Source organism: Haemorhous mexicanus, chromosome 1, assembly GCF_027477595.1.
Source record: "Haemorhous mexicanus isolate bHaeMex1 chromosome 1, bHaeMex1.pri, whole genome shotgun sequence".
Lineage (NCBI taxonomy): Eukaryota > Metazoa > Chordata > Aves > Passeriformes > Fringillidae > Haemorhous > Haemorhous mexicanus.
In genome coordinates this window covers 2,070,947-2,084,583 of record NC_082341.1, presented here as the reverse complement: position 1 = coordinate 2,084,583, position 13,637 = coordinate 2,070,947, and the positions used below count along the sequence as shown (strand labels likewise).

Genomic DNA, 13,637 nt, shown 5'->3' with positions numbered 1-13,637 from the left:
CAAAACCCACAAACTATTCCCCCCTCCCGCCAAAAAACCCAAACAAAAGCCCCAATATTTTAAAAATCTGTCCCTTTTTGGGCTTTTTTTTTTTTTTCCTCCCCTCTAGACCACGTGGAGTTAATGTGTTAAACCTTTTATTTTCCTCCTTGGGTTAATTCTTCATCTCCCATTGCACTTTTCCTGCTTCCCTGCATCAAAAATTCCCAACTCCTCCTTCCCTATGCTGCAGCAGGCTCCAGGCCAAAAGAAATGATGTTAGGCTTAAAATTTGAAATAAATAAATAAAAATAAATTAAATAAAAACAAGCAGTGGCTGGACAAGGAGCAGGGGTTTGGACTGGGGGTCCAGGAGCTGTCCAGCCGAGGAGGGGATGGTGTGGGGGGATAATTCCTGGCACAGGCTGCCAGGGGCACAGCTAATGCCTCTTAAATCAGCACTGAAAGCCCCTGTTGCCGCCTGGCCCGCGCATTCCACTGGCACCGTTGGGTTGAAAATCCTCTGTAAATCTCCCTGATTGCTGTTTCATTCTTGAGAGGATGAAGGGGAGAGGAAACAACCTTTCCCTCCCCGCCCTCTTTCTCTGCTCCTGCTTGTTCGTGGACAGAGTGGGTCGTTCCAGGGGAATTGCTCTTGGGGCTGAGGTGTTTACCGAAAATCAAATTGTCTTCTGCTCTGATGGGCTGGAAACCTCCTGAATAAGGTTTGAGAGGAGAGGGGAAGGAGGAGAAATTCTTCAGCCTTGTGGTTCGGGTGCACCACCAAAGACCCAAAATTGATTCTTTCCTGTGCTGAGTTTGCTCCCCCTCAGTGGGGCAGGGAAGGCAAGTCCTTCCTTCAGTGAGTTGTAATTCATCTCCTGTGCAGGCCTCCTGCTTTGCAGGGCAGGGCAATGCTGCAGCAGCTTGGAGGAGTTCCTTGTGGTGCTCCTGGTGGCCACGGTGCCAGAAGAGCTGTTCCTCATGGCACCTCCATCCCATAAAGTCCTCTGCAGGAATGGGAACATCTCCAGCCCTCCGCAGCTGAACTGAGTCACATCTTCCCTGCTCATCCACTGAGAGATTTTTTTCCTTTATATGTCACATGCCAAACTTTTTGGTAATTTGTCCAGGGGAAGGTGAGGAAATTGGATGGAAGTTTATTTATACATGCAGCACCCATCCTGTATCTGGGAGAAAACCATCCATGTTTTGTCCCATTCCCAGAAAAACCTGCTGGTGGTTGGAGTCCCCCAGTGCAGGGCTGGGGGAATTCCTCTGTGTTCAGCAACCTGGAGAAACCTCCCAACTCCCATGTGAGCTTCATCTCCATCTAAAATGGGAAACTCTGGGGTAGCATCCAAAAAGAACTGTAGGGTCAGAGTGGTTGCTGAGTGCTGGAGGCACTCAGGAAAGCTCTGCTGGAAAGGGCCAAGCTGGAGGTTTGCACCATTGGTTTATTTTGTCCAGAAGCAGCCGTTGTTTTCCCTCTTTTTTTGCTGGATGCTGGAATAACTCTGGGTAGGAGCCGGGGTTGTGGGTCCTTCCATGTCCGTGTGTCCATCCTGAGATGGCTCAGGATGCCACTGTATGGATCTATCCAGGCATGGTTGAAGAGAGCTTGAATGATTGAAACCTACCAGAATCTGCACCTTTTTTTCTCTAAACCCCCCCCAAAATCTGTTTGAGCAGATTCCATAAGGAGACTGGTGCTTCCTTCCCTGGTAAGTGGGATCTGCTGGCTTGGAAGTTCCCCTGTGCTGTTTTTATCCTCTCTCCTCCTCCTTCCCATTGCTCAGAAGCTGATCCAAGGACCTTGGAGGATTTCCCTCTGTCCTAAAATCCCAGAATCTTCCACTAGAAAATCCCATCAAGCACCTGCTCTCCTTTGGAGCAGGGCTGTGGGGTTTGGCTGCTTCCCACCTGCATGCTGTGAGCTTGGAAGGCCCTCTCACCCCTACTTGGTGTTTTTGGGAGTGTGTAACGTTGTAGTAAGCCCTGAGAGGAGCCCCTGAGGGAGCTGGGGGTGCTCAGCCTGGAGAAAAGGAGACCCAGGGGTGCCCCCATCACTCTCACAGCTCCTGAAAGGTGCCTGTGCTCAGCTGGGGCTGGGCTCTGTCTCCAGCAGCACTGACACACCCAGAGCTCACAGCCTCCAGCTGCACCCAGGGAAATACAGGTTGGATAGCAGGGAAAAGTTTTTCCAGAAAGGGTGATAAAGTTCTGGAATGTTCTGCCCGGGGAGGTGGTGGAGTCCCCATCCCTGGGTGAGTTTGACAAAGCCTGGATGTGGCACTGGGTGCCAGGGTTGAGTTGAGCTGTTGGGGCTGGGTTGGACTCGATGACCTTGAAGGTCTCTGCCAACCTGGTCATTCTGAGAATTCTGGGGAATTCTGTGTGTGTAGTAGCCTCTGTGTTGGGGGCTGTAACTCCTCTAGAAGCTGCACCTGAGATTTGGGCACTGCTGACTGAGGAGGAAGTGACATTTGAGAGGTTGTCACCTAAAGAAAGCTCTGGCCACGCTATTGAGAGGAAGATAAGGATCAAAACAGCCATTGGGGCATAATTGTGGTGGGAATTGCTGAGCTCTTTGCTGGAGTTTCCAATTGCTTTGTTTCGTGGTCTCCCACAGCCAGGCCCCATTGTTTGGGGACAATGACAGGGAGAGGTGAGCCCAGGGCAGAGCTGGTTGGGAATGGACCTGAGGGAAGAGAGCTGGCACGGCCCCGAGGGATGGTGGAACTTGCAAAGATGGGTTTTGGCAAAGCTGGGTTTGATTCCTAGCAGGGGTTCAGCTCTGTCTTGTAAAGGCCTGGGTGGTTTGGATTCCCTCAGGCTGGGAAAAACACTTTTTCTCCTGTCACCTTCCTTGACCCTCACAATGTCACAGCATCCTGCCAGGGGATCACTGGGAAAATTACACCGGGAAAGGGGTGAGGTGGAAGTGGAGAATTCCAGCAGAACAACCTTTGTGAGCGCTTGCTGAGATTTCATTTTGGAAGCCTGAGGTTTGGAGAATCCACAGCCTTATTTTTATGTAATATAAGGAGATCTGGGATATTTTTCAGTTCATGTGGGCACTTAAAACTGTAAGCACTTAAAACCCAAACAAGACAATGCAGAATGGGGTGGTTGAGCCTTCCATGTCCAGCTCTTCTTCCAAATATCAAATCTTCGTCACTCACCTCGAAATTCAGATTTTTTTTCTTGGACTTTTGGGTTTTATACTTCAAATGTTAATGTTTTCTGGGAGGAGGAGTGTGATAAATCAATTTAGGAAATATTCACGGAGTGGGAATGTGATGATAGGAGAGAGATAGAGAGCAACTGGAGGTTACTGGGTGCAAAATAAAATAATATAGGCCTGGTGTCCAGCATAACTCAGACTCCTTGAGCTGTGCAATCATTAATTTAGGTGTTGTGGTGAAGACTCGTGGTCAAGTTGTCAATTTTCCAGAAGCTTTTTTAATTATTAAAGGAAAAGTGGTGGAAAGAGAAGGAAAAGGGCTGAAAGTGAGGCAATTCCGCAGGAAAAAATTATTGAGGAAAGAGGAACTAGAATTAATCCAGTCATTGTACAGATGGACCAAAGAGAAATTTCCTAACAGAGGAGGAAGTGGGATAGGAATAGAGAATTTCAGCAGCCCTGTCATTCCAGATGGGAGCAGCAGAGGAGACAGCTCACCTTGGATCCCAGCTCCAGTGGCACTTGCAAAGGAAACTCTGGAGCACCTCAAAACTGAGGGTGCCCTCACAGGTCTGTGTGGGTGCCTTAAATCTGCCTCATCCTGCTCAAATCCCCACCAGGAAAGTCCCCACTTCAGCAAGGGAAAATCCAGGGGCACTGATGGAAGTGTGAGCTGATGAGGCCATAAAAACTCTTGACCCCTGAGATGAGTGGGAAGCAGGATCTGTCTTGAATTGCCTCTTGGAAGGGCAATAATTCCATGATGTCACTGATAAAACTTGGCCTGTGTAGTGGCCAGGGCTCTGCTCGGGATCTCTCCCAAATCCTTGGGTGATTGAACTCCAGGAAATCAAAAAAAAAAAAAAAATGTAATTAGCCCTGTTGGAGATGAAGTTCACGACCAAGGAAGTGACAGCAGTAGAGTGTGTGCAAACCAGATGGGTCTTGCTTTTTACATCAATTAATGATAAACCTTCTGATTTCCTGGCTTCAGGCTGGTGGAACTGGAATGGGAATGGCACAAATGATGCTGCAAAGGTCCCTCTCAGCGTGGTGGGTGTGGCACAGGGCAGCCAGGTCCTTCCTGAGGTTTGGATGTTGCACTCGGAGCAGAAATTGGGCAAGATTAAAACCACAGAATATCCTGAGTTGGAAGGGACCCATGAGATGCAAAATTCTGAAGCAGAAATTGAAAATCCTGAATTCTATGAGCAATCTCTCGACTCTGGAGGTTGATGTTGCTCTCAGAGTTAACTCCAGAGAGATAAAGCTTCCTGGGTTGTGGCAGTGAGCTGTTTGCTCTCTCTCCAGGTTCCTGGTGGACACACACACAGCCCTTTGGAATCTTTGAATCTGGCTTAAAACAGTTGGGCTTAGAACAGCTGGATCTTAGCTTAGAACCAGCAAAGTTTGGCTTAGATGGTCTTGGCTTTAGGACCATCCAGTTTCAACCTTTTTCCACTTAGAGGTGTCCACTCCATCTGCCGCTCAGCCCCTTCTTGGAGCAAAATAACACAACCACAGGGTTCTGGCTGGCAGTTCCATCGTAACAACTGTGGCTTGGGTGTGTAAAAAACAAAAACACACACACACACACACAGCCCCTGAAACATTTCCTTGGCAAATACAGCTTGGCCTTTGTGAGGAGCTGAGAAAGCGTCCGACTGACACCGTTGCCTTACAGGACCTCGCTCAGCTGAGGTTGCATAAAAGGGCTTTATGGGATTAGAAGGGCTCCATGCAGCAGCGTGTCAGGTGGGGCAGCTCTCCCTGGCTCTGCCTGGGCTTTGTTATTGATGCCACGCTCTGGAAAGTGCCACCTCACCGCTGTCCCCAGGGCCTCTGGAATGTGCGTGCGGAGCCGAGGGCCCCCGAAGGGAAAACGTGTGTGTGGGTCTGTGTGTGTGGTTGTGCTCTTCACCTGGCAGGGTCTCTGTGTGCTGGGGAGGGAAAACCCCTTTCCTCCTCAATTCACTCCTTGGCTTGTCCCAGGGATGTTCTGAGCAGTAAGGCAGGCAGTGATGGGTGGATCTCTGTTCACTGTGGTGTTACCCAGGTTGTTCTTCCACCAGCCATGGGAGAGTTGTGGCTCTGTCAAGCACCATGAATCCCATTTCCTGCCATCTGCTGGTCCCTGGATCTTTGTTTTGTGTGTGTTTAAGTGACTTTTGTCACCTAAACACCATTGCTATCAGCCAGTTTTGGAAGGCTGATCTGTGGGAAAGTGTAGTTTGAATATCCCAAAGCCAAGCACCTGAGGGAGAAAGGTGGGAAGAGGGTGAAGATCACCAATTGCTCTGCAGAAATCTTGGCTGTAGGATCAGTTCCCATCTCCCTCCTCACTCCAAGAGCCATCTGCTACAGCATCCTTGGAGCTTCTTTCCAGACCATATAGGTGAACAATCCCTGCTCAGCTGAAAGAAAAAATGGGGAGAGGGAGCTTAGGAAATGCTTGGATGCCTCCCTCCCTCCCTCTCTCCCTCCCTCCCACCCTCTCCTTTGCCAGCTGAGGGACTCTGGTGCCAGCCATGAAAGTTTGCAGGAATGAATCTTTAGAGTACCAGGAAAGCCATGAATGAACCTCCTGGAGATTTTGTTACAGATCTTTGCTCCAGTGAAGCTCAGACTGAGGCACCTCTCTCCAGAATGAGCCTCCTGGGAGCTTTGGCTGAGTTTTGGGAGGCCCCAGGGCTGGGTGATGTCCCCTTCTCCTGGGGGAGCAGCTGGGACAGACCAGAAATGAAAGGGTTAAAATATGCTTCAAACAGACCTTGCTGTTTGGCCTTTCAGATTTTTTTAAAATTATTATTATTTTGAGGGGAGCAAAACTAGAGAGGAGATATTTTTCCATGTTTCCCACAAATCCCTGTGTGCTTTTATCACAGCAGGGTTTTTCTGGAGATATCAATACCTTTGAGTGCAACTGAAGGAGAACATTTGCCTGCCCATCTTTGTTCTAAAAACCCCACCTCAGCCATTTTTGCTCCCTCCCTGAGATACCTGATATTAAATCACCTCATCAGTGCCTCAGTAATGTCTGGATCTGCACTGGATGTGCCTGGCTGGGACTCAGGGCAGGGTTTTATGCCCATTGTGCACCAAGGTTTGGGAGTTAAAGCATCCTGAGTGCCTGTGCTGCTGGCAGGATTAATCATCCCATTAATTAGAGAGAAATACTCATTAAAACCAGCAAATCACTGCTCCTGTCTTGGGTTTTTAGTGGTTGAAATGGCTTTTGAGGTATTAAAGAGTTTTTTTCCTAGCCCTGCGACTGAAGAAGTTGAGATGGTTTGGGTTTTAAAGTTGTTTATTTTTTTTTAACTATTACATTTTTTTTCTGACTCGCTGAGGTTTGTTGGGTAGGTCAGGTTGTGGCACACTGACTGTCTTTGGGGTGGTGTTGGTTTTTTATACTAAGAACTACGTGTACTTTATTTACAATAATTTTTAATACTTATCACTTATGTTAGACAGTCTGTCTCTAAACTAATTTAGAAGTGTCACTATCACAGCAGGAGATGGAGGACAAGAATAAGAAGAACAGGACATGCTTAGATCTCTCCATCTTGCTTTTTGAACTTTTATTCTAAATCTTTAAAATTCTACTTTTTCCACTTTGTGACAAATTCACTATCATTTACTCAAGCTCTTGTGGCTTGTAAATCTTCACACAGAGTTGGCATTTTCTCTGTGGGCTAAAATCCAAGGCACAGGTGGTTTTGACTCTGTGCCAAGGTCTCTGAGCTCTTTGCTAGGGTCTTGAGTCTTCTAGGGCAGTCAGAGGAATGTCCTGGGTTCCCACACTCCTGCAGGACAGGTGGGGCTTTGAGGGTTTCCAGCATCCCATTCCCATCATCCCACTTTTCCCAGTGCCATTAGTTAGAGAGAAATACTCATTAAAACAGGCCAACCACTGCTCCTGCAGGACAGGTGGGGCTTTAAGGGGTTTCCATCATCTCAGCAAAGGGGGGTGAGGTACTCCCCTCCCATTGCCATCACCCCATTTTCCCAGTGCTCCCTCAGCACTGGAGATGTCCAAGCCTCCCAGCCTTCCCCAGACTGCAACATTCCAGCTTGTTCCCAGCTCTGGATTTCCAGGTTTTTCAGCCACTCTTCCTTTCTGGCTGTGGAATGTGTCTGCAGGTGCTGTGTGAGCCCGGGGGGTGACTCCCAGTGATGGTGGGAGCTGGCACCTGGCCGGAGCAGGGCACAGCCAGCACAGTGGGGCACAGCAGCCTGGCCAGCAAAGCTCTCCTGAGCCCAGCAGATGTTCCTGCAGCCTCCCTGCTCCTGGGGACCATGCCAGCCTGGTCCTTTGCCAGCAGCTGTCACTTGACACCAGGAACAGTCCGCTGGCATCTTTTGTTGCCCACTGTAGAGTCAAGGACCTTGTGCTGGGGAAGGCGGGGCAGGGAGGGGACAAAGGGACATGAATTTCTTTGGGTTATGGGGGTTTTTTTTTAGGTTTTGAGCCTGTTCTGTCTTGTCAAAGCTTTTGGCAGCATCTCCTGGAAAGTGTGTCCTGCTCTCCAGCCTCGGGCTGTGGCTCGCTGGGTTTTATGTCAGGATCTCTTCTGCTGAGGGCAGGGTGGCTTTCTGTGCCTTCTCAGGATGTCTCTTGGGCTCTGATGGGACAAATCATCCTCTGTGCCCCCCCCAGCTGGGTTCTGGCTCTGCTTGGTGTGCTAAAATGATTTTTTGTTTATGCCCAGGACAGTGACAGTGGTGCTCGTGTATTTTTGCCAGTTGCCCAAGTTCATGCACCTGAAATGATTTCTGTCCACTTTCAGTTTTAAACACAGTCCTGTGGTGGAGGTGGCCAAGTGTTTATGCCCAAACAAGCTCTGTGAGAGCTGGTAGGGAGCATAAATCCAAATATTTCCTCTTCCCTTTTTCCTGCTGCCGCCTTGCACACACACTGTGCGGAGCCTCACTGTAAAATCAAGTCCACAGGGATGCTGAGCCAGGAGATCCTGGTCCCACCAGTGACCCCATTTCCATCACAGGCTGGATTTCATGGAATCCCAGAATGGTTTGGGTGGGAAGGACCTTAAAGTCCATCTAAATCCAAGCCCCTGCCCTGGGTGGGGATGCCACTCACTAGATCAGTTTCCAGTGTCCAGCCTGGCCTTGGACACTTCCAGGGATGGTGCAACCACAGCCTCTCTCAGCAACCTGTGACAAAGCCTCACCACCCTCACAGGAGAGAACTTCTGAGCCGGGGGTGCTCAGCCTGGAGAAAAGGAGACTCAGGGGTGCCCCCATCACTCTCACAGCTCCTGAAAGGTGCCTGTGCTCAGCTGGGGCTGGGCTCTGTCTCCAGCAGCACTGACACAACCAGAGCACACAGCCTCCAGCTGCACCAAGGGAAATACAGGTTGGATATTGGGGAAAAGTTTTTCCAGAAAGAGTGATAAAGTTCTGGAATGGCTGCCCAGGGAGGTGGTGGAGTCCCCATCCCTGGGTGTGTTTAACAAAGCCTGGATGTGGCACTGGGTGCCAGGGTTGGGTTGAGGTGTTGGGGCTGGGTTGGACTGGATGGCCTTGAAGGTCTCTTCCAACCTGGTCATTCTGGGAATTCTGTGATTCCATGAAAGGAAGGGGAAATGGCAGGGCAGAAGCACTGGCCAGAGCACACAGATCTCCTCCACCTGCCCAGCCAAGGCTGCATCAGGAACGTCCCCAACCCACAAAGTCTCTCTAAACCCATCTCTGCTTTGCTGTCTCTGCCAGCCTTGTGATTCTGTGCATCCCTGCAGTAATTTTTTGTTTCCCTCACCTTGGTGTCCCTGTGTTTCTCGGCAGGCTGACGGGGAACGAACCCCTGACCATCCTCCCTCTGACCTCAGAAATGGAGGAGGCGGCCGTCAAGGCCCACTACAAGGTGTGTGACCGCCTGAAGCTGGAGAAGAAGCAGCGGCGGATGTGCCGGCGCGACCCCGGCGTGGCCGAGACGCTGATGGAGGCCATCAGCATGAGCGCCCTGGAGTGCCAGTACCAGTTCCGCTTCGAGCGCTGGAACTGCACCCTGGAGGGCCGCTACCGCGCCAGCCTCCTCAAGAGAGGTGGGTCTGGGGGCTTCGGGGGCTCCTCAAGAGAGGTGGGTCTGGGGGCTTCAGGGGCTCCTCAAGAGAGGTGGGTCTGGGGGCTTCAGGGGCTCCTCAAGAGAGGTGGGTCTGGGGGCTTCGGGGGCTCCTCAAGAGAGGGGAGGCTGGGGGCTTCGGGGGCTCCTCCAGAGAGGTGGGTCTGGGGGCTTCGGGGGCTCCTCCAGAGAGGGGAGGCTGGGGGCTTCGGGGGGTCCTCAAGAGAGGTGGGTCTGGGGGCTTCGGGGGCTCCTCAAGAGAGGTGGGTCTGGGGGCTTCGGGGGCTCCTCAAGAGAGGTGGGTCTGGGGGCTTCGGGGGCTCCTCAAGAGAGGGGAGGCTGGGGGATTCGGGGGGTCCTCAAGGGAGGGAAGTCTGGGGGCTTTGGGGGGTCCTCAAGAGAGGTGGGTCTGGGGGCTTCAGGGGGTCCTCAAGAGAGGTGGGTCTGGGGGCTTCAGGGGGTCCTCAAGAGAGGAGTTTCTGGGGGCTTCAGGGGGTCCTCAAGAGAGGAGTTTCTGGGGGCTTCAGGGGGTCCTCAAGAGAGGGGAGGCTGGGGGCTTTGGGGGCTCCTCAAGAGAGGTGGGTCTGGGGGCTTTGGGGGCTCCTCAAGAGAGCGGAGGCTGGGGGCTTCAGGGGGTCCTCAAGAGAGGTGGGTCTGGGGGCTTCGGGGGCTTCTCAAGAGAGGTGGGTCTGGGGGCTTCGGGGGCTCCTCAAGAGAGCGGAGGCTGGGGGCTTTGGGGGCTCCTCAAGAGAGGTGGGTCTGGGGGCTTTGGGGGGTCCTCAAGAGAGGTGGGTCTGGGGGCTTCGGGGGGTCCTCAAGAGAGGGAAGTCTGGGGGCTTTGGGGGGTCCTCAAGAGAGGTGGGTCTGGGGGCTTCGGGGGCTCCTCAAGAGAGGGAAGTCTGGGGGCTTTGGGGGCTCCTCAAGAGAGGGGAGGCTGGGGGCTTCGGGGGGTCCTCAAGAGAGGTGGGTCTGGGGGCTTCGGGGGCTCCTCAAGAGAGGGGAGGCTGGGGGCTTCGGGGGCTCCTCTAGAGAGGGGAGGCTGGGGGCTTCGGGAGGTCCTCAAGGGACGTGAGCCTGGGGTATAGGGGGTCCTCAAAGGAGGTGAGTCTGGGGGCTTTGGGGGGTCCTCAAGAGAGGAGAGGCTGGGGGGCTTCTCAAGGGAGGTGAGTCTGGGGTCTGGGGGGCTCCACCTCAAGAGAGGAGAGTCTGGGGGGCTGGGGGGTTCCTCAAGGGACGTGAGTCTGAGGTCTGGGGGGCTCCTCAAGAGAGGGGGGTCTGGGGGGCTTCAGGGGGCTCCTCAAGGAACGTGATTCTGGGGTCTGGGGGTCTCCTCAAGAGAAGGGAGTCTGGGGGGCTCCTCAAGAGAGGGGGGTCTGGGGGCCTTCAGGGGGCTCCTCAAGAGAAATTAGTCAGGGGGGCCTCCTCAAGGGAGGTGAGTCTGGGGGGCTTCTCAAGAGAGGGGAGTCTGGGGGGCTCCTCAAGAGAGGGGAGGCTGGGGGGCTCCTCAAGAGAGGTGGGTCTGGGGGCTTCGGGGGCTCCTCAAGAGAGGGGAGTCTGGGGGCTTTGGGGGGTCCTCAAGGGACGTGAGTCTGGGGTCTGGGGGGCTCCTCAAGAGAGGTGGGTCTGGGGGCTTCAGGGGGTCCTCAAGAGAGGAGTTTCTGGGGGCTTCAGGGGGTCCTCAAGAGAGGGGAGGCTGGGGGGCTCCTCAAGGGAGGTGAGTCTGGGGTCTGGGGGGCTCCTCAAGAGAGAGGGGTCTGGGGTCTGGGGGGTCCTCAAGGGAGGTGAGTCTGGGGGTCTGGGGGGGTCCTCAGGGGAGGGAAGTCTGGGGGGCTTGGGGGGGCTCCTCAAGAGAAATTAGTCTGGGGGGCCTCCTCAAGGGAGATGAGTCTGGGGGGCTCCTCAAGAGAGGGGAGTCTGGGGGGACTCAAGGGACGGGGGTCTGGGGGGTCTTGGGGTGTCTCTTCAAGAGAGGTGAGTCTGGGGGTCTGGGGGGCTCCTCAAGAGATGGGGTATGGGGGGCTCCTCAGGGGAGGTGAGTCTGGGGGCTCCTCAAGAGAGGTGAGTCTGGGGGCTCCTCAAGGGGGGTGAGTCTGGGGGGTCCTCAAGGGAGGTGAGTTTAGGGGGTCTCAGGGGGCTCCTCAAGAGAGGTGAGTCTGGGGGGTCAAGACAGGTGAGTCTGGGGGGGTCTTGGGGGTCTCCTCAAGACAGGTGAGTCTGGGGGGGTCTTGGGGGTCTCTGCACTCATCTCCTGCCCTAATGGTCAGTCTGGGCCATCCTTCACTGGTGGTGCTTCCCCCGAGGTCCACCAAGAGCTCTGTGCGAGGCCTGAGCTCATCCCTGGGAGTGCAGGGCAGGCAGAGAATGTGCTAATGGGGGTAATTTATGGGCTTGCCCTGCCTGCTTCCCCCTGCTGGCCCTGGCTGCTCTCCTTGGAGGCTGGAGGTGTCTGTGCAGGTCTCTGCAGCCAGGAGTTAAATTTTCTGCCCATTTCTGCTGAAAGCTGAGCTGCTGCTGGAGGAGAGGGTTGGGAAGCCCTCAGAGCTGTCCCCTCTTTCTTTATTATTTCTCCTGTTCATTTCTCCTATTTATTTCTCCTATTTTTTATGCCAGTCTCTCAGGAAAGAAGTTGAGACAATGCCTTTTTTAAGGAAATAAGGCAAACCAGAGTGCTCTGTGCTGTCCTGTTCGAGGGGGCAAGGGGAGCCCTGTCACAGCACAGGGCAAAACCTGCAGATGGCTGTGTGCTGTTACTGCCATGGGTGTGAGCAGTGGGTAATTCCCACACCTCCTCCCAGCAGCTCAGGTGGAGATGGCCAGAAGTCAGGAGTATTGGAGGAGAAGGTGATATTTTTAGTGCTTTTCTTTGTACCACCACCTATAATCCAGTTTCTTCCACCCTCCCAGTAAAATCCAGATCTTATTTCCAGGCTGCAGCACCATTTTACAGACAGCTTTTGAGGGTCTCCGGGGCTTTAGTGACTTCCAGAAAGTCCCACACTCAGCAATGGGCCTGGCCCTGGAAAAGCCAGGGTGTGAAGGCTTTAAAGATAAGAGCAGAGGTTTGCAGGGCTAATTAGTGAGGAGGAGTAATTCAGAAGCACCGGGGCTTAACTAATGCACTGTCACTGACTGGTGGAAACAAGGAAAGTCCTTATGAAACCCAAGAGGTCCGGCCAGAGCTGCAAGACATTTAAAAATATCCCTGCATGCCAGAGGAGTCCCTGGATTAGTGGTGCCTTGGGGAAGCCAAGCACTTTCTCATGCTGACACCTGGAGGCCACAGCTCGTTCCTTCAGACCTGCCTGTCCCCTGGGCAGCCCGGCCGAGGGGCACTGCGGGGCAGCCTGGAGTTAAAACCCCACAGAGACCCCCCCATCGCAGCCCGTGTCAGGGCCTGGGTGATAAATGAGAGCTCTGAGGGCTGCAGGGCTCTGCTGCTGTCTCATTCTGCCGTGGTTTATGTCCCTGCAGCATCTCTGCCCTGCCCCGGTGCTGTAAATCCTTCAGGTGGTGTTCCTGAGCAGTAACACAGTGCTCTGTAAATCTTCCTCCTCCTCCTCTGCAGGAGCTGCTGGTTCCTGGCTCAGCATTGCAGCGAGTGGTACCTCAGGGCAAAGGCTGGCTTGTGTCACCCACCAGGACACAGCTTTCCAAATCCATCGCTGAGGGCTTGTTTCTCCTCCTCCTCCAGGGAGAAAGGAAAAAAGGGGGGAAAACACCCCTTTTTTCACTGAAAGACCCCACTTTTTTCACTTAAAAACCCCACTTTTTTACACTTTGGTCGCCAGACCAGCCCTGGCTGCTGTTTTGCAGCTTGGGCTGATGCAGCCCCGTTTCTTAAAATAACAGGGGATTGTTTGAGGGACTCGTTATCCTCTTTGGATACTCGTGCACAATTTTGGAAATGGCTGAAACTGGATAGCCAGGCCCGGCAGACTGTCAATGCACCGGGGCTTAGAATGCCTGCATTGATTTAAAGCTCATTATCTTGTTACAAAATATCTTGGTGCAATCAAATAGTGCGTGGTGGAGATGGCTTCAAAACCTGGCCAGAGCCAAATGTCACATGGAGCTCGTTGGGAGCTGTGAGATGATCCCCGTGCTGATGGGCGCAGGGAATTTGGGAAGCTCTCCGTGGTGGAGAAGGGGAGGAGTGGAGACAAAGCTGGTGCAAAGGGAGAGAAGCTGGCAGATGAGCTGCTCCTGCTGGCTTTCTGTCAGCTCTGGAATGCCTTGTGGTCGCACGGCGCTGACTTTCTGCTGGGATTCCACACCCGCTCCGGATTCAGCAGGGTGGAGAGCTGGGCTGCCCAATTCATCAATGCAGGCTGGTGGCTGGGAGCTGAGTGTGCAAGGCCAGCTTGGATGTGGGCTTTGGAACCATCTAGC

At 53.2% G+C, this 13,637-nt stretch overlaps 1 protein-coding gene across 1 annotated transcript in view; it reads left to right on the top strand.

Annotated features, from left to right (window-relative positions):
* The window catches only part of WNT9A (Wnt family member 9A), a 66,249-nt gene that overhangs the window by 33,142 nt on the left and 19,470 nt on the right, over nucleotides 1-13,637 (top strand). The window contains exon 2 of the mRNA XM_059838067.1: nucleotides 8,972-9,231. Within this exon, the coding sequence (XP_059694050.1) occupies nucleotides 8,972-9,231 (260 nt within the window). The remainder of the gene's footprint in view (nucleotides 1-8,971; nucleotides 9,232-13,637) is intronic.